This window comes from Enhydra lutris, unplaced genomic scaffold (genome assembly GCF_002288905.1).
Source record: "Enhydra lutris kenyoni isolate GAN:26980312 unplaced genomic scaffold, ASM228890v2 scaffoldscaffold16, whole genome shotgun sequence".
In the NCBI taxonomy this organism is placed as follows: domain Eukaryota; kingdom Metazoa; phylum Chordata; class Mammalia; order Carnivora; family Mustelidae; genus Enhydra; species Enhydra lutris.
The window spans coordinates 27564098-27588385 of record NW_019154100.1 but is presented as its reverse complement, the minus strand read 5'-3'; the positions used below and the strand labels follow the sequence as shown (position 1 = coordinate 27588385).

Below are 24288 nucleotides of genomic sequence, written 5' to 3'. Positions count from 1 at the left end.
TTCTCCTTGGACTCCAGACATCAAGCTTTCAGAAGCCTAGACTTAATATGGCACTCCAACACTGGGCACCATCTTCATTTGGGGTGAACATCAGGGAATTGGTTTTTAAAGTGATTTTTAAAATGAAAGCAAACCATTTTGTTCTCTGATTTCCCTATTCTTTAAAAACCCCACTGTGTTTCTGTCTGATGGCTTCCATACTGCACTCACTGGTCCTTCTCAAGCCCGCTCAGCTCCATGTGGAACGTTCTGTTGCTCTTTCAGCATAAGCAGGTCTTTTGTGATATTTATCTGAATTCAAACAAGGCTAATTAAAAGAGCTGCTGACAGTTGTTGTGATCTGACTTTGACTGCAGCTTGATGGTCATTATGGGTAAATAATGAACCAGGTCTGCAAATGTAGCAGCTGCCAACTTGGGATAGAAGAACGGCTATTGCTTCCAATTTAAGGATCTATCGACCGCTTCCCTTCTCCCTGCAGATCTTCTGCAGAAAACTAATGTTTTCTGCTGCTGTGTATTGTGGTTTCAGCTGTTTCAGATATAGCCTATAATTTCCTTCTTTAATATTTAACTTAGGACATTATTAGCTTTCAGAGTTAACAACTTTTCTATTTTGAAGAAGTTCGGCTTTGTCCTTATGCATGCTATAACTAGCTAACCAGCTGTAGTTTATTTATATGTGTTTCATTTGCATTATGCAGGAAACGGCTAGTCGTAGAAGAACAAGGTATAGCTTTATGAGGATGTTTCAGAAGACTGTGTAGATGTTTTGGTTTTTAAGAGATAGATACCTGTCCCTTGGTATTGTTTTCCTAAAGGTAAGAAGACACCTGCTGCTAAACCTCAGTTTCCGGTTTTGTTCACCTCATCAGGGACTTCTGAAATATTCTGATGCAAAAGCTCTATCAGTGCAGAGGAACTTCAGTGACTTATATTAAAATGCAGTATTGAATATATTGTCACTCCATTGTGAGCCTTTCCTTGTCCTATTAGCAAGTGGGGAGGGACAGGTATATGAAAGGTAAGAGAAAAGGCACACTACATTCATAGATGAATGTCCTTCTCTGCAGATTTCCCCCGCTTATAAAATATAGCTTCTGGATTTAAAAGTCACATTCTAGACTTTAACATCAGCGAGTACTTAACAGCACATGGCTAGCATTTGTTCACCTGCCACGGAAAAGGCTATCTGCATTATGTAAAGCACAAGGCTGCAGTGCTGCTTTGTGCATAATGCAGCAGAGCTTTGAGATCTTGCTGGGAGGAAATGATCCCAAACATGCCCCTGAAAGACAGGTCTTACTTTAAAAAATAATGATGAAAAATTGCTTATTTCTCCCATGTGTCTGTGTCTGTGTTTATTTCAGGAAAAAATAACTAAACTTTGTTTATCTGACTCTAGAGTAGTGTCGAGAGTGTTTTTGCTTTTCTCTTTCCAGCACAGATAATGCCAGAAGTAGTGTTAACAAGGGGTTATGTTATGCTGGCTTATGTTAAACCAGATCACCCCCTAACATGTGCAGAGCCATTCATCTGTGTCACCAAAACCCAAGAGAACATCTGACATGGACTCTGAAACAGAAACAGTGATCACTTACAAATCAAACATGGCACGCTCTAAACTGATTGTGCACGGCAATCTTTTCTAGAAAGGACAACTAATTGAACATGATAAAGTGTAAAGTTAATTAACACCCTTAAATTTGTTGATTACTTTCACGGGATTATATTGTTCGATGAGTAGCAGCTTTCTGTCCCAGCTGTCGCCTGTTTCAGTGAATGTTGCCGGTAAACAATAGAGACACCATAACAAGTCGTAAATGGTCCCTGTGACAGCAGCCCCTTGTGAGGCTGCATCTGTAGAAAATGATTAGAACAATTGCATTTTAAAGACGGCTCACATTGCAGCCCAAGTCCCATTGGTCCTCTTCTTGATCTCTTTTGATGGCAGACTGGTTAAAACATTTAAGTTCTTTTGAGTAAATTAAGTGATTTACTGCGTTTTGCTATATATCAATGAGAGTGCTTTGGTGGCAAGATTTTTTACAGTATCAAAAACAAATACAATTTGATTGTACTTTCTAGATTTCAGTCTCTTCTCTCTCTGGATTTGAAGGCCTCTTTTTGATAGTCCTAGAATTAAAAATGATTTCCTTATTTGTGACTTGTAAATGGTTATTCTAAGTTATCAGCACTTGCATAATGGATTTTCTGTCATAACCCTTGGTTCAGCTTCTTAGTAAGGCTAAATTCCAAATTTCAGTTCTGTGCTGCTCTTAGGCCATAGACCTTGAGATACTCAGGCCGAGTAGGTTTACTTGTTGTTATATTTAATTTTTTTATAAAATTTGTGTGATAACCATGTAAAATACCTTTCCAAAGTATTCTTTCGTTTGAGCTTCAGAGTGTGTATGGCAAGTGATTTTATCACTATCTTCAGAGGGAGGAACCAAACTTATCCAAGTGGGGTGACCTTGAATTGTGACCTTACTTCAGGTGTCTTAACTCAGATTACATGTTCTTCATTTTTTGGTGTCTTCATGGTAATGTCTCCGTACATGTGCACTTTTGCTTACGTGTGTATATGCAACAATAAGTGAACATGCTATTACCTTTGGAATAATCCTACTCCAAAGTTGAGCTTTTTTGATAAGCTAGAAAGTACTGTCTTACTCAGTATTCTTGGTTATTTTAGTAACCATTGATTTCTTCTCTGCTCACCTCCTAAAAAGACAATGAACATTTATCACACACATGTTATATGCTGGGTGCTGAGATTCAAACAGCTCTTGCCCATAAAGATCCTTACAAGACACACCAGAAAAATCATTGATTAGAGTAGTGTAAGTGCTTTATTACAGATACCACTGGGAATGTCATAAAGATAGAGAAAGGGGATTATGGTCGTGAATTGCTTCTTAGAGTTGACTTGAGTTGGGCATTGGAAGATAATTGGGAGTTTGCCAGGCAAAGAGGGCAAGGGAATTACAAACAAGGGAGTTGCCCAGGAAAGGCGTGGATACATTAAAAAAAAAAATCCCTACACATACCAGCTACTGTAAATAGTTGGGTATGTCTAGCATGGTGGTTTTTGTTCCAGGGAGTAGATGAGAAAACCAGAGAAGTGGTTAGAGCCCATTGACAAAAGTAAAACTTAAAAAAATCAGAAGCCATTTTAGGAGAAAAAAAAAGAAAGTTCATTGTTTCCTATGACTCAAGACCAAAGGGAAGATACAGTGAGTTATGTAATTCTTTTTGGTGAACATAAATGTACAAGTACTTCAGAAAGAATAACTTTTACTTAATAGGAAACAGTAGTGTGGGATGCCTGGGTGGCCCACGCAGTTAAGCGTCCGACTCTTAATCTTAGCTCAGGTCATGATCTCTGGGTTGTGAGATCAAGCGCTCCATCAGGCTCCCCACTGGACATGGAGCCTGCTTGGGATTCTCTCATTCCTTCCGTCGCTGCCCCTTGCTTGAGCAAAAAAAAATGAAGAAGAAGAAGAAGAAAGAAAACAATAATGAGACGCTATGTAGAAATGCTGAGTAATAGTGAATAATGTCTTCAGCTGCTAGTTATGTTCATGTCGACACATAATTTGAAACTTAAGCCTGTTTTGGTTTTTAAAACAAAACAAAACTGCCAAAGATTGAGACACAGATAAACATAAACTATTAGACTGAGATGATTATTGTTAATGTTGATCTCTGTTGCGAGTGGGCTGAATTAGAAACATATATAAAACAAGAATTGAATTAACCTTGAAAAAATTACCTCTGCTTTTGATACAAAAATATGATGAACATTTTCTATTTGATTTACCATCTCCTTCATAAAGTAACCAATGAGAATTTTTAAACCATGTAACTCAATGTAAGGAAGAACTCCATTTTCCTTGAGGCTGCTTTATTCCGCTCCCAAAAGTGTTTGCCAGGACCTCTAAAATACTCAGACCCATATTTGAAATTCATTGTGAAATCTTATGGTTTCATTGTATTTGTTCTTAATCCTGATCCTCAGTTTTCTGTTTTTTGTCTAATAAGCAAACTTGAGTCTGTTGTGAAGAGAGATAGGGTTTTGTATGTATTTAGATAATAGGCAGATCTCAGTGTCCATATGTAAAACATACAAAATCGTTTGCTCAGTTCATGTTGTTTTAAACTGCTCTGAACATGATCTGCAAATAGATTGAGAATACCTGTATTCTTTTTATTTTATTTATTTTATTTTTTTAAAGAAAGGGGGAGGTAACCTTTTTCTTTTCTTTTAGATTTTACTTATTTATTTGAGACAGAGAGCACAAGTGGGGAGGAGGATCAGAGGGAGAGGGAGAAGCAGGCTCTCTACTGAGCAGGGAGCCTGATGCAGGCCTTAATCTCAGGACCCTGGGATCATGACCTGAGCTGAAGGCAGATGCTCAACCAACTGAGCTACCCAGGTACCCCCAGAATACCTATATTCTTGTCAAAGCTTTCAAAGCTTACCCGCAGCTGATGGCAAGACCATTACTCTTTGAGAACAGTAGTTCTTTTTTCACCCTTTTTCTTTCTGAGAACTCATTAGCCTTTCAATGATGGAGGTAAACAAATGGGAGGAAAGAGGGAATCAGGTTTTGGTGGCTGCTGACCGCATCCATGACACTTGGTACAGGATGCTACCTTTTGGCATTCACTTCTGAGTAGGTGGTATGTGTCTCTTTTCCTTAACTGTATTTTATACCTTTTGAGGGCAAAGACTGTGTTTTATATCTACTATGACCTTTTATTTTGGACCTTCTGGAATAGTTGTATTTTAAATATTCTCCCAAGCACAAGGATGGAGGAAATTGCTAAAGGCACTGAACAGATAATTGCTGATGGTGTTTTTCCTCTTTGAACCTCCAGATGACTATATGCAGACCTCTCCTGTAGTATGCATCTGTCTTTTACTCTTTACAGTTGTTTGCCTTCTCTCTTCTCCCATCTCCATTTACATGTGCACACTCACGTCCACCACCACAAACACTAGGTTTCAGACTCCTTGAGGACAAGGATATTTCTTCTTCCCAGGGTTAAGAACCACTGACAGTAGCTCTCCAGTGGTCAAATTTTTTATGTCCACCATAAATAGGAGTGGAAGGAAAGAAAGAAGGAAGGCAGTTTAGGTAATGGAGGCTTCTTGTGATTTCTTTGACAGAGAGAAAGAAAGAGGCTGACTTTGAGACTTGGATTAGATTTAAAGTGTTTCTCCCCACTGAGGTTGATTGAAATTAAAGCAGATTCCAGGAGAAGTGGTAGGTGGCTGTCCTTTTAAAAACAGGATGGTCCAGCCACCTATTTTGTATGGTTTGGGCATTCGCCTTTTCATTTGTACAAATGCGTTCAGTTTTTCTGATTCTGTGGTCATGGGAGAGAAGCACTGGAGTTGTAAATGCTGTAATAGAATTAAGTACAGGATATATTTTGATTTTGTATATATAGTTACTAAAATGTAAAGTTAAAATACTTCTCCCAATATTCTAGCAACTGCATAAGTGTGTAGTCTGTTTTCCTGTTTTGGGAAATAGACTTGAATTAAAGTGGCATGACAGTATAATAAATGTATTATTTATTACTGATAGACTTCAAAATCTGTACAGGGTCTTCTGTAATCTATAGGATGTCTTTTTTTTAAAGATTTATTTATTTATTTAATAGAGAACGATCACAAGTGGGCAGAAAGACAGAGAGAGAGGGGGAAGCAGGCTGCCCGCTGAGCAGAGAGCCCAATGTGGGGCTCGATCCCAGGACCGCAAGTTCACGACTCGAGCCAAAGGCAGAGGCTTAACCCACTGAGCCACCCAGGCGCCCCTCTATAGGATGTCTTACATAGCTTTAGAGTTCCACCTTCCTAGATAGTATTTCCTAAGCTCAAAATGGTTACATTTATTTTAGGATTACTTAGATCTTAATTTTGCCTTTGCAGTGGGACTAGGCTTCATAGAGTCAAACATTTAGAGGAATGTGTATGGAAGACAGGATTTGGTCCCGAAGAATGCCAAACCTTTAGAATTACCCAGTTTAGTCAGGCCCTGACATTGGATCGTGTGATATGAAAAAGTCCTAATAATGATGCCCACCACCTTGAGAGAAGGAGTGTAGAAGTACCACAGACCTCCGACTTAAAAAATGAGTTATTATTTCTTTTGTGGTCTCTTGCTTAAGTAACTTATTTCTTCTTTTTGAAATATGTGTTTGAACAAGTGAGAAAGTATACCTGTCAAAAGATTAACCAGCTGAGAACCATTGTCAGCATTAATTTTCCTTTAATAAATGACTCTCTGAAGCTATTTAGTAATCTGTAATCTAGATACAAAGCTATGACCTATGATGGATAGTGCTGGATTTGTTTGTAAGCTTTGACTTAAATTGTCTACTTAATTCCTAGGTCAGATCAACAGGATTAGGACTAAGGATGGTTATGTGGTTTGTATAAAAATGGGTATAGAAATTGAGCAAAAGAATTGTAAAATAATAATGATGATCTATCATCTTAGTGAAGTAAATTAGAAACTAACAAAGTGACAGCCACTTGAACTTCAACATTATAGAATGTTCAAAGAACACAAACTGGCTAATTAAAAGCATTTGTTATAATTGGGTTTTGTACATAATCATTTCCAAAGTGTGTCTGAAAATATTGTGAAATGTAATTTAACCTTATGTGTGAGCATCTCAGGCTTTCATAACACATGGACACTCCCTCTTCCCCAATTATTTGGCTAACATAATGCTGACCTCTTTTGCTTTTAATAATTAGTTAAAATAGCATGAACTGTAAAGTGGAAAAGGCTGCTTGGCTTGGCAATAGCAAAATATTCACAATTTCAGTGAAATATGGATCTCTCCACTTGGGCTTTTTATATATAAACTATGTATTTCATTGAATAAATTAAATTAAAAAGTAGGCCATTACTTGCAGTTGTCTGTTCTAATGGCCAGGTTTGATACATGGCACAGACAATTACGATTTCTTTATTCCTAGCTGTACTATAAAATAAAGTGTAAAGGCAAAAATCATACTAATACAGCTCTCCCACATGCTTTCCTGGTTTTGATCAACAAAATCTAACTTGAAAATTATGAATTAAAATTTCTCTAATATTAAAAACAATAATAATACTCCTGGTTTTTTTTTAGAGTTAATAACAATTTAGATGAATGAAGCTTCCCTCTTTTTTTTAGGATACGTCTAGGACAGGTTTTGTATGCTAACTAATCATTTCAATCAATGAATATGCATCAGACCTTTGTTAAGAGCTGTGAAGGAATAGCCAGACCAAAGCTCATTTCTTCTTCCTGCTCATAGCACTAGGAAGAATTGCCCGAAAGGTGTATAGGAGGAAGGAAGAGAAAACTCATATAATATTGATTGGAAAATGCACATAAGAATAATCAGTCTAAATAAGCAACTGTTTTCTTTACCTTAAAAAGGACTCTTGCCATTTTACCTTAAAAATGGCTCTTTCCTTGTCTTGGGGGAAAGAGCCAGGTCTTCCACTTTGTAGATATCATCTGCAGATGGTACACGGAGAGCAAGCAAATGGGCCAGAGACCCCCAAATCCAGACTTAGGCAGCAGACCCCTCTGGCTGTTCTTGTACTGGTCAGGGCACAAGCTACCTTTTTCATAAAGTTTCTATTACTAAATAGATTTCTTAGAATAATAGGTGCATGTGAATAAATGCATATTTTAGTTTCCCATATCACTCATACCATGAACTGAGAATAAGAGTTTGAATCTGTATGTCCCTTTTGGTTTAGGATTAAACTCCATGCTACTTAATTTTCAAAATATTCTAGAAGAGAGGCACCTGGCTGGCTCAGTCTGTAAGCGTGACTCTTGGTCTTGGGGTCATAAGTTCAAGCCCCATATTGGGTGTAGCGCTTCCTTAAAAATACACACACACACACACACACACACACATTCCAGGAGCGATTTAGACTATCTTTTATGTGCCTGACATAAATACAGTTTGGAGGCAAGATATTTTTATTTGTTTTGGGATTTTCTGTAATTTTATTATCTACTTAAACACTTGAAGAAATGTATCCTTTTGTTCTATCCCTTTACCCCCAAACCATTCAGGTGTGGGAGCTGCTCGGTCTGGGAACCTCACATTTATGGTGGGAGGAGTCGAAGATGAATTTGCTGCTGCCCAGGAGTTGCTGGGGTGCATGGGCTCCAATGTGGTGTATTGTGGAGCTGTTGGGACCGGGCAGGTAACATCTTTACATTAATGACACTGACTTGATGATATAGAATTGGCTAATGTTTATTTCTCTTTCCTGACCACATTCTTATTTCTTATTCCTCTCTACTCTGTTCAATCTGTGGATTCCTTGCTGAGAGTTGTTTTGTTTTGTTTTGTTTTGTTTTTGAAAGAGAGAGAGAGCGTGCGCTTGGCGGTGGGGGTGGGTAGAGCAGAGGGAGAAGAGGAGAGAGAGAATCCCAAGCCCATGCCCAGTGTGGAGTCCAACTCCAGGCCAGATCCCACGATCCCAAGACCATGGCCTGAGCCAAAATCAGGAGTCAGATACTTAACCGACTGAGCCACCCTGGTGCCCCTTTTTTTGCTCAGATTTTCTTATATTATTTTGGAATAAATTAGTTTTCCATCATTCCTGTTGGACTTAAGCAGACATCAGCCAGTTAACTATTTAAAAAGATGTTGAAAGTTCCATCATTCAGATTCTGATGTATCATCCTAGTGACCACTGAAATCATTCTTTTTTTTTTTTTTTTTTTTTTTTTTTTTAAGATATTTGACAGAGAGAGATCACAAGTAGATGGAGAGGCAGGCAGAGAGAGAGAGAGAGGGAAGCAGGCTCTCTGCTGAGCAGAGAGCCCGATGCGGGACTCGATCCCAGGGACCTGAGACCATGACCTGAGCCGAAGGCAGTGGCTTAACCCACTGAGCCACCCAGGCGCCCCACTGAAATCATTCTTAACACTGCTTCCATTTGAAGTGCTCATGGCATCTGAGTTGCTGTTATCCTCCATCTAATTACTTGCTAAGCTCTGTCTGTAATATAGTCAGGAAGAAATAATCTACACACTTTAATTTTTTTTTTAAAGGTTTTATTTATTTGACAGAGATCACAAGTAGGCAGAGAGGCAGGCAGAGAGAGGAGGAAGCAGGCTTCCCGCTGAGCAGAGAGCCCGATGCGGGGCTCGATCCCAGGACCCCGAGATCATGACCTGAGCTGAAGGCAGAGGCTTTAACCCATGAGCCACCCAGGCGCCCCTTTAATTTTTTTCTTGAAAAGCAAATAATTTTCATTTAGAAATATATCAATTCTCTAATCAGATAGAGGTGAATGACAACACTGAACTCTGAAATCAAACTAGCTGTCCCCCTCTCAACAAAATACATGCTCTCACTAGATCTCCCCTCATCTTAATCCTTGGTCCTGGTCACTGGCACCCTCTTTATCTTACTCAAGACTTTGGTATTATTTCAGATATACCTATTGTCTCCATTCTCTTGTCCAGTTGCCAAGTTCTGCTGATTTTTGCTTTAGTGTCTCTCGTTGTTGACAGTCTTCTCTATTCCTCACATTAACTGGTCCAGTTTCTCATTAGCTCTGTGTACTGCTCAGAAACCGTGGATGCTGGGTTTACCGCTCTGCCCAACACTGTAACCAAGACCAACTCCATTAAGATGTTTGTACACATAGACATCCCCATTCTGAAACTTTGAATAGATGCCTATTTTCTGTCAGGTCAAATTTTAACTCTCCACCCTAGCTTTCACGGCTCTTACCCCAGTCTTAACTATTAAATTTCTCACCATTCCTTAAAACATATGTACCTGAGTCAGTTTTTTTACTGCTCTCAGGAACATCCCATGCTCTGATATATTTAATCCCTCTTACATATTTGCCTTTTTCTTTGCTCTCCTCCTTTCTCTCTCTTGCCTATTTAAATTCCTGCCTGGCCTTCTAAGAGATGGGTTTCAGTTCCATTTCCTCTCTGCTTCTGCCCTCAGTGATCTTGGAGTTTCTACTGTCTCTGTCTTATAGCCATATAATTTTCCACACAGTTGTTTTTGTTCGTGTGTGTTTGTTGCCTTTATCTTTATTGTGTTAACTCCATTGCCCCAATTAGAATGTAAGCCCCATTCCATAAAGAGCACTTGTGCTGGGGATTTTGTGTATAACATGATGGCTAGAGCTAACACTGCCATATGATGTATACAGAAGTTGTTAAGCGGGGCGCCTGGGTGGCTCAGTGGGTTAAAGCCTCTGCCTTCGGCTCAGGTCATGATCCCAGGGTCCTGGGATCAAGCCCCACATCGGGCTCTCTGCTCAGCGGAGAGCCTGCTTCTCCTTCTCTCTCTCTCTGCCTGCCTCTCTACCTACTTGTGATCTCTCTCTCTGTCAAATAAATAAATAAAATCTTAAAAAAAAAAAAGTTGTTAAGAGTAAATCCTAAGAGTTCTCACCACAAGGAAAAAAATATGTATGTACATGTATCTTTTTGTATCTGTATGAGATGATGGATGTTAACTAAACTTACGGTAACCATTGCATGATGTGTGTCAGTCAGATCATTATGCCGGACAACCTAAAGTTACACAGTGCTATATGTCAACTCTATCTCAATGAAACTGGAAAAAAAAGAGCAGTCATGCCACTTAGATCAATCGATCGGTATGCCTTATAGACAGAGCCCACAGGAGGAGCTTGGTCACCACAGTGGGGTTCTGACCCAGTGGAAGGGTCTGCTCCCAGATGACCTGGTAAGCTCAGAAGGAAGCATGTGGCACCACGTTCCTTTGCCCATTTGAGAGGATCAACAGTTAAATGCTCTGACTTTTATAAAGAAACCTGGAGAGTTGGGTCAAGAACAACTTCCTGTGAGCTACGACTTGAAAATAAAAGGTATTTAATATGTACTCCATTTTTTTTCAGGCTGCAAAGATCTGCAACAACATGCTGTTAGCTATTAGTATGATTGGAACTGCTGAAACTATGAATCTTGGAATCAGGTTTGTTGACTCTATATTTTCATGTACTAACAATTTTTATGAGCTTCCCTATTTGATTTTCTGATGTTGAAAAAAAAGTTCATGAGAGATAAATGAGTTGATCCAGGAACATTTTGAAAGTACTTCATTATTGAACTTTAATAGACTTTGCTTATTTGACGACCAATAGGACCCTGGAGAGCTTGAATACTCTGCCATAGCCATAAAATGTATTGTGCTTTATGTTCCAAGTTACATTATCCCTTTTATACGGGCGCTCCATTTCTGCTATTGTATTGAAATACAAGAAACACTTTTACTATAAAATTTAAGCGTACTTTGGCAGTGTAGGACAAATTTGTATAAAACAGCATTTTAACGTATAGTCAATTCAAGTGTTATCCTGCCATGGCTGGTTTTATGTATCTACTTTAAATAGTCTCCAAAATCTACATTAAAAGGGCCCTCGGCTGTTTAGTCTTGGGACAAACTGGATGGCATTCGTAGAGCTGCAGCTCGTGCGCATAATTCTTTCATTTTAACTTGCTTGTGGTTTTGTTACTTTACAATAAGGACACATCTTTCCGTTAAAATAAATTCGCATTTATACTTTGCTTAAAGTGATTCAGGAATTTTGTTCTCCTGTGATGATCATCATCCTTTAGAATGCTTAAGGTTAATGTCTTAATTTTAGCCTTTAATCTTTTGGTTTAGGAATGTTACATATGATTAATCACCTAATTAATTTTTTGAATGTTTTGTATTTCATGAAAATAAATTTACGTTTCTTACTTTAGAAAATGCTTAATTAGGCAGATGCTTTATTCAGGTGTTTTCTTCACACTTCCCCAGGCTGCTTACCAGATATATCACAAATCAGAATAGTGTTTCATATCACAGGTTTTGATAAAAGCAATAAAAAGAGCCAAAGTGCTTGGGATCTTTTTTAAAACACAGTAATGGATTCACATTTCCTCTTAATTACCATATCAAGATGCCGTTGTTTATTGAATTGCCCTTGTCTCAGATGTTAAACTATCTTGACCTATTAAGTTGTCATGTTGTAATTGAGATAAAAGAGGAATTTGCTTTGCATCAGTGCTAATTGGTTTATCAATATCCTGTACCATTTACATTTTAAAATTGAATGTCTGTAAGATGGTAAGGCATATCTATACAAAGCCTTAATAAAACTGGTAGTATACAGGGAACTGTTCAGAGTGGTGTGTATTGTAGCCAGTTTTAGGCTATGGGTCACTTCCTCATAAATGAAAAACTTGTTACCAGTAACTTGTTTTCATGTCTATCCTCTAGACTAATTTCATGAAAGAGGAAGATGTAAACTTCTGGAACCAAAATTGCATACAAAATTAATTGGTGTTGACAATAGGATTAGAGCGTTAGGATGCCTATGCATTTTCAGAATTTTATCTTCATTCTTCTGGGTATAAATGAATAATAAAAAAGCAAAAGCGTAGATCACCTAGGCTATGCTCTACTGAAATTTCCCTCTTTATCTTTGCCAGTTTGTTTTATATCCTGCTTCTTACTCTGAGCATCACTGGATCAGGGTATTCCTGAGGCATAGTGATATATCCTCTGGTCTTCCTCAGATAATTTTCCTAGCAAAACTCTTATTAGATGGTCACTTGCTATTCTAAAATGAAATTTTTGTATGGTCAGTGCTTATAGAAGTCTAACTCCAAACACCAGCTAATAAAGAATAGTATGAAAGTCACTTGAATCAAATGAATTGAATAAACGTGTACAGTGAAATATATACATTGGCTACTACAGTGAATTGTGATTACAAAGAAGATGAAAAGTGATAAAATTCCAAATAGAAATGTTAAGAGCAAAAGCAACAGTAGATTTTCCTTTATAATTGACCTTAATACACTATGATAAAAACAATGTTTAGAAAGATGAACCTTTTAATGTTTAATTTTTTTGGAAACTGTACATACATTAATTATATATATATATATATTTAAATATCTATATACACACACGTATATATTTATATAAATTTGTACTAGTATATATTTATATATTTACATATACTACATATAAAGAACAGACACAAATTAGGAACTCGCTAGTTTTACTTAACTGTTATAATAATTTGTAAGTTTCTGGTGCTTCCAGTTATACTAATGGGTTGCTTATTTTCATAACAGTAGGATTTTATCAGTTTGTCTTACAAAGACTTTCAGTGGGTTGAAAGTCCTAAAAATGATGGCTTCTGCTATTGTCTTTTCTTGGTGGTTTACAGACATGGTTTAAAATGACAGGATTGTTCTCTAATAGAGTAGAGAGAGTGGCCATGATTTATTGAGCTTTGCAAGGTGAAAGAGAAAATTGGCATCAGCAAGCATAAATTCCCAAGTAGTAAATTCCCACAAAGTAGTACAGCATCAAAGTGGCTCAGCCACATTTACATTCTGTTCACTCTGAAGTGAAATTTTTTTAGAGCATTAATGTCAACATTTACAAATTGAGTCACCTAATCCTATGAAGTGATCATTTCTGATTAATTTCATCCTCAAGTCAGTATTTTTCCTAGAATGCTGTTTCCCATTTTTTTTTTTTAAAACTGGAAGAATAAAATCTTACAGTTTAAAACTCTTATTGACCCTATGATCTTTTACAGTGATTCTTTATGGATGTTAGTGAAATTTTTAAAATGCTATAAAAAAAGTAAAGTATAAAAAATATGAGTATACAGCATATTTTGAGAATCTTTTTTATTGGACCTTTCTACCTTCCAGTTGGGTTCTAGTTGGGACTTAGAACGTTAGTTTTCTGACACGAAAGGTGCCCTGCTTGCATTAGAGAAGTTTTGTTCCTGTGCATCACGAAGGAAGAATTGTGATAATGGAGGGTTTGTTACTGTGTTTTTATTTTTGCTTCACTGGAACTGACTTTTTGTTTTTCTCTTTATTCAATATTAGTGGTATAGCAGGCCGTTTGCATTACCAACCAGGGCCCAGGTACCTTTAGCAACAACCACATTGTCTTTTTCCACGTTAAAGGAAACTTAAAACAGTTGAACTTCTGGAAGGCTGTTCAAGATGAGAACTTTCCCACAAGCATAGTTTTAGTTTCTTGACTACTGCCCTTTGGATGCTGTTAGGTTTTCATTTAGGTGATGATGACCTGAAGCCTCTTAGTTGTATACCTAATACATATACAGTAGAGAACAAGTGGCAAAAGGTTTATAATAAAAATTTGACCAAGTTTCTTAATAAACTGACAAAACACCATCGTATTGGCTTATTGACTATTAATATTAAGTTCACTACCTGTATAATGCCGTGAGACTTGGGATGGTGGGATTTTGGGTGTCTGTCCATACCTGCATCTCAGCTCTGCTATAGACTTAAGCTTTCTTCTCTATAAAATGACAAAAATAATAGTACCTAGCTACAGGGTTGTTGCTAAGATTAAATGAGTTAAATCCATGTAAATCTTTGAAAGCAGTTCCTGGTGCATTATCATGCTCTACGTGATAGTTATCGATGTGATTGTTGGTGGTGCTGGTGGTTAGTATTTGAATTGAGTTGTACTTTTAAAGTAGTTTCTTCATAGCACTTTTCACCAGCTGGTGTGTCTATTTATGTGTTTGTTTATTGCCTGTCTCCCCAACTAGAATGTGTGCTCCCTGAAAGGGGTTGGTTTTATCTGCTCTTTGCTGCATCTTAAGGACATACGTAGCACATAGTACGTCCTTAGTGAAGGTTTGTCACATGGATGAAAAGGGGAGAGATAGAGAAGGGAGGCACTTCTCTTGCCTCAGGTGAAAGTGACCTGTGTGTATGTGTCTCAATGGGTCCATTCCTGGAAGGCAGACACAGCCTCTTCTTAGCTTCTTTACTCTGTCTCCTTGGCTCCAAGCACAGTGCCTGCACATGGCAGATCTGTAAACAATGATGAGTAAGTGAATGATTGATTAAAACTGACATAGTCTTAAGTATTTCATTTCCAGATCTGTTTCTGTGATACAAACATCTCAGTTTAGTGACATAATTTGTTTTGTTCTTCCATAAAACCAGACACCATAGATACTTATAGAGAATATAAGGTCAAAAAACTTTTTTGGTCCTTTTTAAAAGCCTCAGTTACAGTGAAGGCGAACATTTGGATTCTCTTTAAATTTTTTTTTTTTTACAGTGTATGCATCATTTTTACTTCTCTCAAAAGTTCATTTAGAATTCTTGTGATTTAAAGGTGAGTAGATTTGACACAGTGACGTTTGTTTGAGTTGCATTATATATGCGGTCAGAGCAATGAATTCATTCTCTGTTTATATCAGAGAACATTCTAGCAATTGTAAAGCCACATGCATGCACGGGCACACTCTCGAACCACATCCAGTGGCAAGTTATTATGGGGACTGACAGACTGTCATCCTTTTGATGGCTTGAGCTGTATATCTCCTGAACAGCAATGGGGCTCTTATGCAGAAAGTATCATATGTTCCCAGCCAATTTACAGGGAAACAGCAATAACATTTTATCATGGTTGAGAGCCCAGTAGCTGCTTCCTATTAAACTTGCCCTTTCAGGTACCTGTCTTGGATTAATTTGTTGATTTCAAATGGAAACTCAGTCTTCTCCAGTGAAGCATGACGTTCTAGGATAGACTCTCTGAATGACAATTACTGTGTATTCTAGCTGGTTTCAGACCATTACAAGCCTTAGGCACAGTGGAAGACAGAGGACTTCAGTAACTGATTTTAATATTATGTCTAATTTTAACTGTCAGTTATATATGTGCCAGTGAAAGAATCCTCAGAAAGATGAAATGCAAAACACTTCTAACTTGCTCTTTTTAATGATACATTTTGCTGTAGAGTGGTGAGTCGGGGGAGGAAAAGCGGAGAGGGAGCAGCCAGCTCCTAAAGGGGAGTCAGCACAGTGGGGAAGCATCAGATTTGAAAGTGAGCACATAGCAACTGCCACATGGCATCTTCTGTGTGCCCCTCGGGACACTTCTAAATAGTACTGTGTTCACCAAACAGGGTTCCATAAATCAGTGCCAGTATTTTTCCTTGAACACTCAAGAAAAATGAAATGTAGGGTTTTACAAAGGATAATAAGCTTTGCTCACCATTTTGGTGAGTACTAGAGACAGAGCATGAACTGCTGTAGCGGGAAAGACTGTTGTGAGCTACTGTTGAGTATAACCAGGGAGATTACGAAGAGAGGAGCATCTCTGCTGCTTTAAATGTGATGAGCCATTTTTGAAAGAAAACCTAAATTCCGAAGCGCCTAAATGACATTTCAAGTGAAAGGGAAGAACCATGTTTTGGGGTCTTAAAAATGTTCCCCACTCATGGAACACATTAGACATCGACATTCTTGAACAGTTGTGCTTAAAGAATATCTTTGCAGTTAGAGCAGATGAACTCGTTGTTAATATACATGGGATTTTATTTAATTAATAATTTCCACATTATTCCCTATGAACATCAGCTTTATCTTTTCCCAAGTTATCTGCTAGAACAGCATACTGATGGCCTTATTTTATTTAAAAGGGGAAAGAAAGCAGCAATAGCAAACTACACCAGTAACAAACTTGGATTTTTATAAAAGAATGAATGAACTGTTGGCTTTCTTTCTGGCAGTCCACCATTGAATGGAATGTATGGCAGCCAATTTAGAGTGAATCTTCTCTGTTATAATCCTTACGAAAACCTGCTGTAATAATATGGCCCAGCATATGGATTCACATATGTGGCGTGCCATATATATTCCTTGGACCATGGCTACTTCTCAAAAGCCTGATCATATAACAGTTGTATTACATGGTAAATCCATACATATCCTGGCTAGGAGCCCTAGCCCTCCACTCTAGCATTGGAAGAATGTTGTACTGGTTATGATACTCACACTGGGAAATAAAGACATGGGTTTCAAACACAGGAAGTAAACAAGAACTTGGGCATGCCAAAATGCACAATCTGTTTTACATTTTCGTGTGTCTCTTTTCAGCCTTTTTTTTTTTTTTTTTAAATTCTGGAAGAGATTGGTCCTAAGAAAAAGCAGAAAGCTTTTATGACAATTGTCTTATAATGGCTTTTGTATGAAAGAAACCAATACATTGCTAGGTAGAAAGTTTTATTTGAAACTCGATTCAGTGATACTTAGTCAAACTCTGCTTCCCAAACTGCATTAAGATACTCAGAATCAAAGTATTACAGCATTTTGATGCTCTTTTTTTCTGGGTCCACATTGAACAGCCCTTGATGCCATCAGCTCAGTGATAGAACAAATGATGTTTCCGCTTGGGCAAGCTTTGTTTTATCAGGATCAGTAACCTTATCAGCAGTTGACCCAGAACTATAATGCATGTCTCTGAATAGATAGCATATGTCACAGCTCTGTGCAGACTTGCTTCATAAGCAGGATCGTCTAATGAAGATTTAATAAATAAGGAAAAGTTTGCAGCAAGAAATGTCTTCTTTTATAAGGATAACTTAAGCTCATCTTACGGCACATGGCTCATCTCTTGCATCCATTCTCATAAAAGCTAAAAGAATAAACATGCATATAAATGCACCCACAAGGACTCCCATGATGCACAGTTTATCTGTCAGTATTTCTTTCTGAAATATATCATTTGTGAGTGAAGAATGTAGAATTTAGATGATCACATTGGTTTAAGGTTCTTGTGTGACACATAAATGCAATAATATCCAAAAGACTAGAAAACCCATGTGTGTGATAAACCAACACCACTTCGGCAATTGTGGGATGTTTCTCTGAAGTAGGATAGTTTGGAGGGTTTTCTCTCAGGGCAGAACTTCCTGGCTCTGAAATGGTAAATCAGTGGCTTTTAATGCCCTATCACTTAAGATTCGGTTCTTTGCTCTCATCAATCTGCTTTGACTTTTGAAGACAGACAATAAATGGAGAGAGAAGATGGAGCGTCCTCATACATAAGTAAGTCGCTCATGACTTGTACATTTTGACATCTCACACTTCTTTTCTTTGATCTTTGACAGGTTAGGGCTTGACCCGAAACTATTGGCTAAAATCCTAAATATGAGCTCAGGCCGGTGTTGGTCAAGTGACACTTATAATCCTGTGCCGGGGGTGATGGACGGAGTTCCGTCGGCTAATAACTACCAGGGCGGATTCGGAGCAACACTCATGGCTAAGGTATGGTAAATGCAGAGACGACCCAAGCGAGAGGGAAAAAGTGCTCAGTGGTCTAATCCCCCACCCCCTTTTAACAAAGTGTATGTGTATCCTAGAAGGCAAAATTACCAAAATAGTGATTCACTCGCTCACTGGAAATGATTAAAAATTTTGATTAGAAGCTTTGATTAAAAACCCTTATCATGTTCATTTCAGATGAGAAGAATAGGCTGGGAGTTTGATTTTGTGGGTTTTGGGGTTTGTTTGTAATATGAGATGGTAAAATTTCGTTCTTCATCAGAAATTTCCATTAATTTACCAAGTCCTTAGAATGGGAGGGCTAAGAATTTTCTGATAATACATCTTCCTACTTTAAGAGCATGTGTGTATTTATGTGAAAAATCATTTGAAAAACAAATTGTTGACCTCCTATCTGTGATCTCAACTTTAGAAAATAGTTTGTTGGGGAATAGCCTTCCAGGTTTCTGCATAGAGCTATTCCTTACCCCACCCTGCCCCCATAATTGACTCCCCGCCCCAACCCTTTACAAAAGTAATAAAGCCTATACCTGGACACCGTATTCAGCTTACATTCCTTTATTCTCCATGGCCTTCTGTCCATTCTGTTCCTTAGTGTGCCTTGAATTCATGCAGTCCCCTCCTCTGCCACTGCGAGTGCCTTGGCTGAGCTTCCTTTAGATTATACCACATCAGCCCTTTACTGGTCTCCTTGCCTTTCAGAGTCCTCTCTTGTTCATTTTCTACATCACGGGAAAGAGAGGGCCCCTGAGATATAAAACTCTTGAGTGTGCCTTTTCTCCCACCATGTCACTCTCATGGTTTCCAATCACTTGTAGATGAAAGTCCACCAGCAAGCTGATGATTTAGCCTTTGCTTGTCCTACCAGCTCGTTTCTGCCATTGCAGCCCCTCTCTTCGCTTTGGCCATACTGGACTCATTTCTCCTTGGCTCTCACTTGCAACCCCCCAGCCTGGCTGCTCCCCTCTGCCTGCACCCCATTTGTCCTTGCACCCTCCATCGCAGCCTCTGGCACAGTTCCTGGCGTATGGTCAGTATGCTTTAAATATTAATGGGATAAAGCAGTGTTTGAACTATTTCTTATTTTGCAATTTGATTTCCCCTCGTGTTTCATTTAAGAAAATACTGATTTTTATGCCAATCTGCATCCATAGCCTCCACACAGGCTTTTGTACTTGTGCAGTGTGGCTGTTGTTAGAAACAGGAAGTAGCTCCTTAAGTGTATTGTTTTCATTGAAGCTGCGGTTGATTTATTAGGGCACGTGGAAGAATGGAAGAATCGCATTTATGCTCAGTTTCCATTCTATCTCCATATGAAGTGGGTTGTGAGGCACTAGCTTATTCAGTTCCTGCAATACCACTAATGGTCAGAGCAGAGGAAGCAGCTAACAAGGAGAGTAGTAAGAAATAGGAAGCTTCTCGTCAAAAGAGTCAGATGAATTTGTCTGGCCTCCAGTCCTCTGCAGTGCTGGTTTTGTCTGGGAACTCTGCCCTTGCCGTCCTCCCCTGTGTGGTATACCTGTGCTTTTGCTGTTTGCTCTGGGGACCCTCTCCAGTAAGAAGCTGCCATGGTTAAGGTCTTTTCTTTAAAATGATGTTCTTGATCATAAACGATAGCACTTTCCACTAACAGCATGAGACAGCACGGGAGTGAAACATACGGAAATTACTGTTCTCCTTTGCTCTCATTTCCTCTATGAAATGCAGTTGCAATTTCCCTTATAAAGAGGAAGACTTATTAATTTTGCTTGGAATGCGAGTACTTAGAAAGGAACTTAAAAGGAACTTTAAAAAAAAATCTGTCATCACTTTGGATTGCTATTAACAAAAACGCACCATAGCTAATTAAACTCGTATAGAGAAACTGATGGAGATTAAAGAAATCCCCGTCGACGCCGCATTGATTAAAGCAGTCCTTCCTGCTTGAGCAGATCAAGTCTTTACTTCCTAAGAGATGTTTTGCTCAACTGCTATTAAATGTATTGTTCTAGGGAATATGATGTTAGTGTGTTGTTGAAGTAGAGGCTTGTACATTTATTTCTAGGTCTTAACATGATAAAATTCTAACATGCTATGTGTATATAATCAGAACATAGTCAATATGAAAACTAGATTAATCTTTTGCACTCTCCAGCCTAGATGTCTGTGATGGCCACTGCAGAACAACGTATGGAAAAGCATGATGACTCTTGGTCCTTCCCCAAGGAAGGACCATTTCCTGGTAACATAACAACTTGGTCCTCCATTAACTTGTTGAAAACTTATTACAGTTGTTCTATATTTCTTCCTGAACTAGCCACTTAGCTTATGGATTCATAAATACTTTATTTGATTAGTGAAGTGGAAAATCTGTTTATTTTAAATTACATATTATAAGCTTCAAAGGACACCTTCTTTTTGCCGTTTGCATTTCAAGATGGACAAGCCTCTCAGACTTTGAGACACTAACCATTTTTCTCTTTTCAGAATGTGCACCCTTTAAGGCAGCAGGCGCCAAAGCTATCACACTGTCCATGTTTGTGGTTTTGTTAGGTTTTATCTGGGGTATGCACTTGCCATTTGAAAAACTCTCAACTTGTCTTCTCAGTAGTGTTGTGTCCCCTTTGGTATGTTGTTTAACTCCAAGTTCTTCTGTTCCAGGTAACTAGGGTAAAAGTTGAATGCAGTCTATGTAGATTTTCTGTCCGTCTTTTGAAAATAACACATCTTGCAGATATGCTGCCAAACGATGGCAACAAGAGAGGTTTGGCTGGGCGTAAGCAGTAGGGCGCCCGTGTGTTTGTTCATTGTGTGGGTAATGACTAAACTCCCTTTTTAGTTTTAGGAAGCTATAGAAGAATTTAAGGTTAAGCAGTTTTTTCAAATCTCTTGTCTACCTGTGAAAATTGTACAGATAAGCACAAAGTCATGTTTGCACGTGTGCCATCATACAAATTCAAGAGACTTATTTTTCCTTTGAATAATTATTTTCCTTTGAGTGGGTGGTATTGATAACTGCTCTGTTATCAAGGATGTTCCTCAGAGTAAAAGCGTTTCTCATCTTGCTTCTTGTTTTCCCCTTTCATTTTTTGCGGACTTTTCCACTGGGGGGAGAAGTGAGGATGGTAATGGTAAGAAGAAGATCTAATTGGTTTTGCCACCAGTTTGCAGCTGTTATAAAATCATAAATAAAATGAAGTTTGGGGGATATTATTTCAATTATCCAAGCCTTCATTGTCTCCCATCAACCCCATGTATTTCAGGTTTGGACAAAATTCCATTTTTATGGTAGTGGATATTCATTAGCTACAGTTTAACTATCAAAGACGTATAATGTTCACTTTTGCCTGTTTTTAAGCAGCCGTAAGTTTTCTGAAACCCTCAGAATGAAGCATTCGCTCTCTGAGATGTTAAAGGTTGTTTGTCATGAAGGCAGATGTCCCCTTGCACGTAACGTCCCAGCTCCTTGCCACACATATTAAAGCTGCCATGTCTTACCTGTGTCCATCCTGGACTCATTTCCCTCTGCAGCCCCCGGCTCACACGCAGCCTCATTGGCCTGCTTGCTACTTCTTGAATATCCAAGCTGTGTCCCCCAACACCTTGATGTTCCACCTACCTGAAACTCTCTTCCTTTACTCTCCAAAGAGCTCGCTACTCCCTGACGTTCAGGTTGTAGGTCAGGGGTCTTCACCTCAGAGACGGCTTCCCTAAATATATCCTCTACCAGGACTCCCTTCCTTCCGTCCGGCCCTTGCTGTTCGCCACTTCCCAAGCCCTTGCCCTGCTCTATTTTTCTTTACAGTGCTTGTCATTGTCTGAAGTCCTGATATTTGTTCCGTTGTCCGCCTTCCCCAAGCTTCATGAGAGCAGTGACTGGGTCTTATCATGCCTGTATCACCAGCCCTTGCAGCAGTGCCCAGCCCACAGCAATTGCTAAAATTTGTAGAATAAGAGATTGAACGGGTATTTAGTCATAATGGGGTTTGTCTTAGGCTTCCAGGCTTCTGCAGATTTGAAAAAACATTTCCCATGTGCTCTCATCTGTATAGTAACCTCTGTCCAAAGTCAAAACAAAACAGGTCTGGACAGAGGAGTGGAAAGGACACTCAGAAATTAAGGTTTCTGTCTGGAGCAGTTTTACAGCTCTATGAAAGTACTTACAAAAATACATATAACTTACCACAAGTATCTCATTTTTTTCAGACCTCGTTTCTCCTTCTTTGAAACCAAAGCATTAGGAGCCACAGTTCCAAAGTGAGCTCTGACTGCCAGTCTCAATGTGTTCCCTCCTGCCCTTGTTTGATTTAGGATCTGGGGTTGGCGCAAGACTCTGCCACCAGCACAAAGAGCCCAATCCTTCTGGGCAGCCAAGCCCATCAGATCTACAGGATGATGTGTGCGAAGGGTTACTCAAAGAAAGACTTCTCGTCCGTCTTCCAGTTTCTACGAGAGGAGGAGAGCTTCTGAGTTTGCCTTTGGCCGTGGACACTGTTGAACACCAAATCTTGGAGCCTCCTTATAGCTCACTCCACAAGTAAATGGGTCTAATCAAAGGTCACCTGTCTGCTTTTGATTGTCTAGGTCCCAGTAAACCGTAGGATTTTTTCACCCATTTTTAACTGCTAATTCTTTTTATCTGTTTAACAAATGTGTTACTGGAATTTATTTTCCTGCAAGCCACTGATGGTCTCTGCTAACCAGCTTCTTAACCTTTTTCAAAAGTTTGATCCCTGAGCATCTTCAACTACATCATTGCATACTTCAATCAGGGTGTTATTTACTCCACTTCACAAATAAAACCAAACATGTTTTCGCCAGGATGAAACTGATCGGAAAGAAAAGAAAAGAAATTGATATGGGGAAAGGAGGGAGAAAAGGGGGACGTAGAGTGAGTGACTGCCTGTGTCCCTCGGGAAGTTTGTCCTGTTACCCAAGTGGTGGTATTCGTGCAGTATTGGGGTCACCAATTTTCCAGGGAGTTGATAAAGCTAGAGAACTCCTTGCTGCATGTTTTAGAATTTGGACTCTGTTACATTACCTTAGTGTGTCCTTGTTACAACTCCCAATACTCGGCAAACTTGTTTTTTATATTTTTGCTTCCTTGTACATTCTTACTACCTATTTTTTGACTTCAAAAGAATGACATCTTTAGAGTTGTTTCAGAGCCAATGATGATATATGCTTTAGATAATTATTACATTATTCTAAATATAACTGTATTATTTTGAACTCAAATAAATTTCTATGCAGATAATACTTTCTTGGAGTTTTTGTGTCTTTCCAGCCATTTGGTGAACAACTAAATGATCTGACAAACTGGTGTTACAGACTGATGGGGAAAGGGTGGGAAGAAAAGGAAGGGAGGGAAGTCAAAAGGAACAGAGTTTCAGTTGGGCGGTGGAGGTCAGCATCCTGCTGGGCTCTGTTTGAATCCTTAATGGGCATTCATTTGAGTATTTTCTAGATTGTGGGTGCATGGGAACTCAGCCTGCATTAAATGGAATATCCCCCAGTGTTGAGTGCAGTTGCCACTTTCCCTACCACAGCCCCTCGGCGTATTCTTGTTGATAGACCTAGACACCAAATTTGGCAGTAGTACTACTCTTTTCATCATTTTGCTGGTCATAAAAAATTCCAGGCACTATTCTAAGTGCTGGGGCTATGGTGATGAACAGAACAAAGTCTTGCCCCTGTAGACCATAAATTCCGGTGTCTCGTGTGTGGGTGTGGGTGTGGGTGTGTGTGGGTGTGAGGGGATGTGACAGACAAGAAATAAATGTTTCATGCATATGTCCGATAATAATAAGGAAAAAGGCAGGATAAGGGGGAAGGATGGGAAGTGCCCATCCATTCTGTTAGGGTACTTCAGGTGGCATTTGAACAGAGATTTAACAGGGAAGTGAGGAAACAAGCCATGCAGGTATCCGAGGAAAGAATATTCTAGGAACGAGTAACAATGTACAGAGGCACAAAGGTAGGATAATGTTAGATATGATGAATTACAAGGAGGCTCTAAGTGAAGTCACGAGATGAGGGGAGCCAGATCTTGTAGGGCCTTGTAGACTAGGTTAGGATATTGGCTTTTATTCTTTTTTTTTTTTTTTTTTTTTTGAGAGAGAGAGGGGCAGAG

At 38.8% G+C, this 24288-nt stretch overlaps 1 protein-coding gene across 3 annotated transcripts in view; it reads left to right on the top strand.

Moving 5' to 3' along the window:
- LOC111147347 (3-hydroxyisobutyrate dehydrogenase) overlaps window positions 1-23414 on the top strand; it is a 109926-nt gene extending 86512 nt beyond the window's left edge. For all 3 annotated transcript variants that reach the window (XM_022503349.1, XM_022503348.1, XM_022503351.1), the window contains 4 exons: window positions 8109-8242; window positions 10937-11013; window positions 18002-18158; window positions 22467-23414. In XM_022503349.1, coding sequence (XP_022359057.1) covers window positions 8109-8242; window positions 10937-11013; window positions 18002-18158; window positions 22467-22625 — 527 coding nt within the window. In that variant the 3' untranslated portion in view covers window positions 22626-23414. The remainder of the gene's footprint in view (window positions 1-8108; window positions 8243-10936; window positions 11014-18001; window positions 18159-22466) is intronic.
- The last annotated feature ends 874 nt before the right edge of the window (window positions 23415-24288 follow it).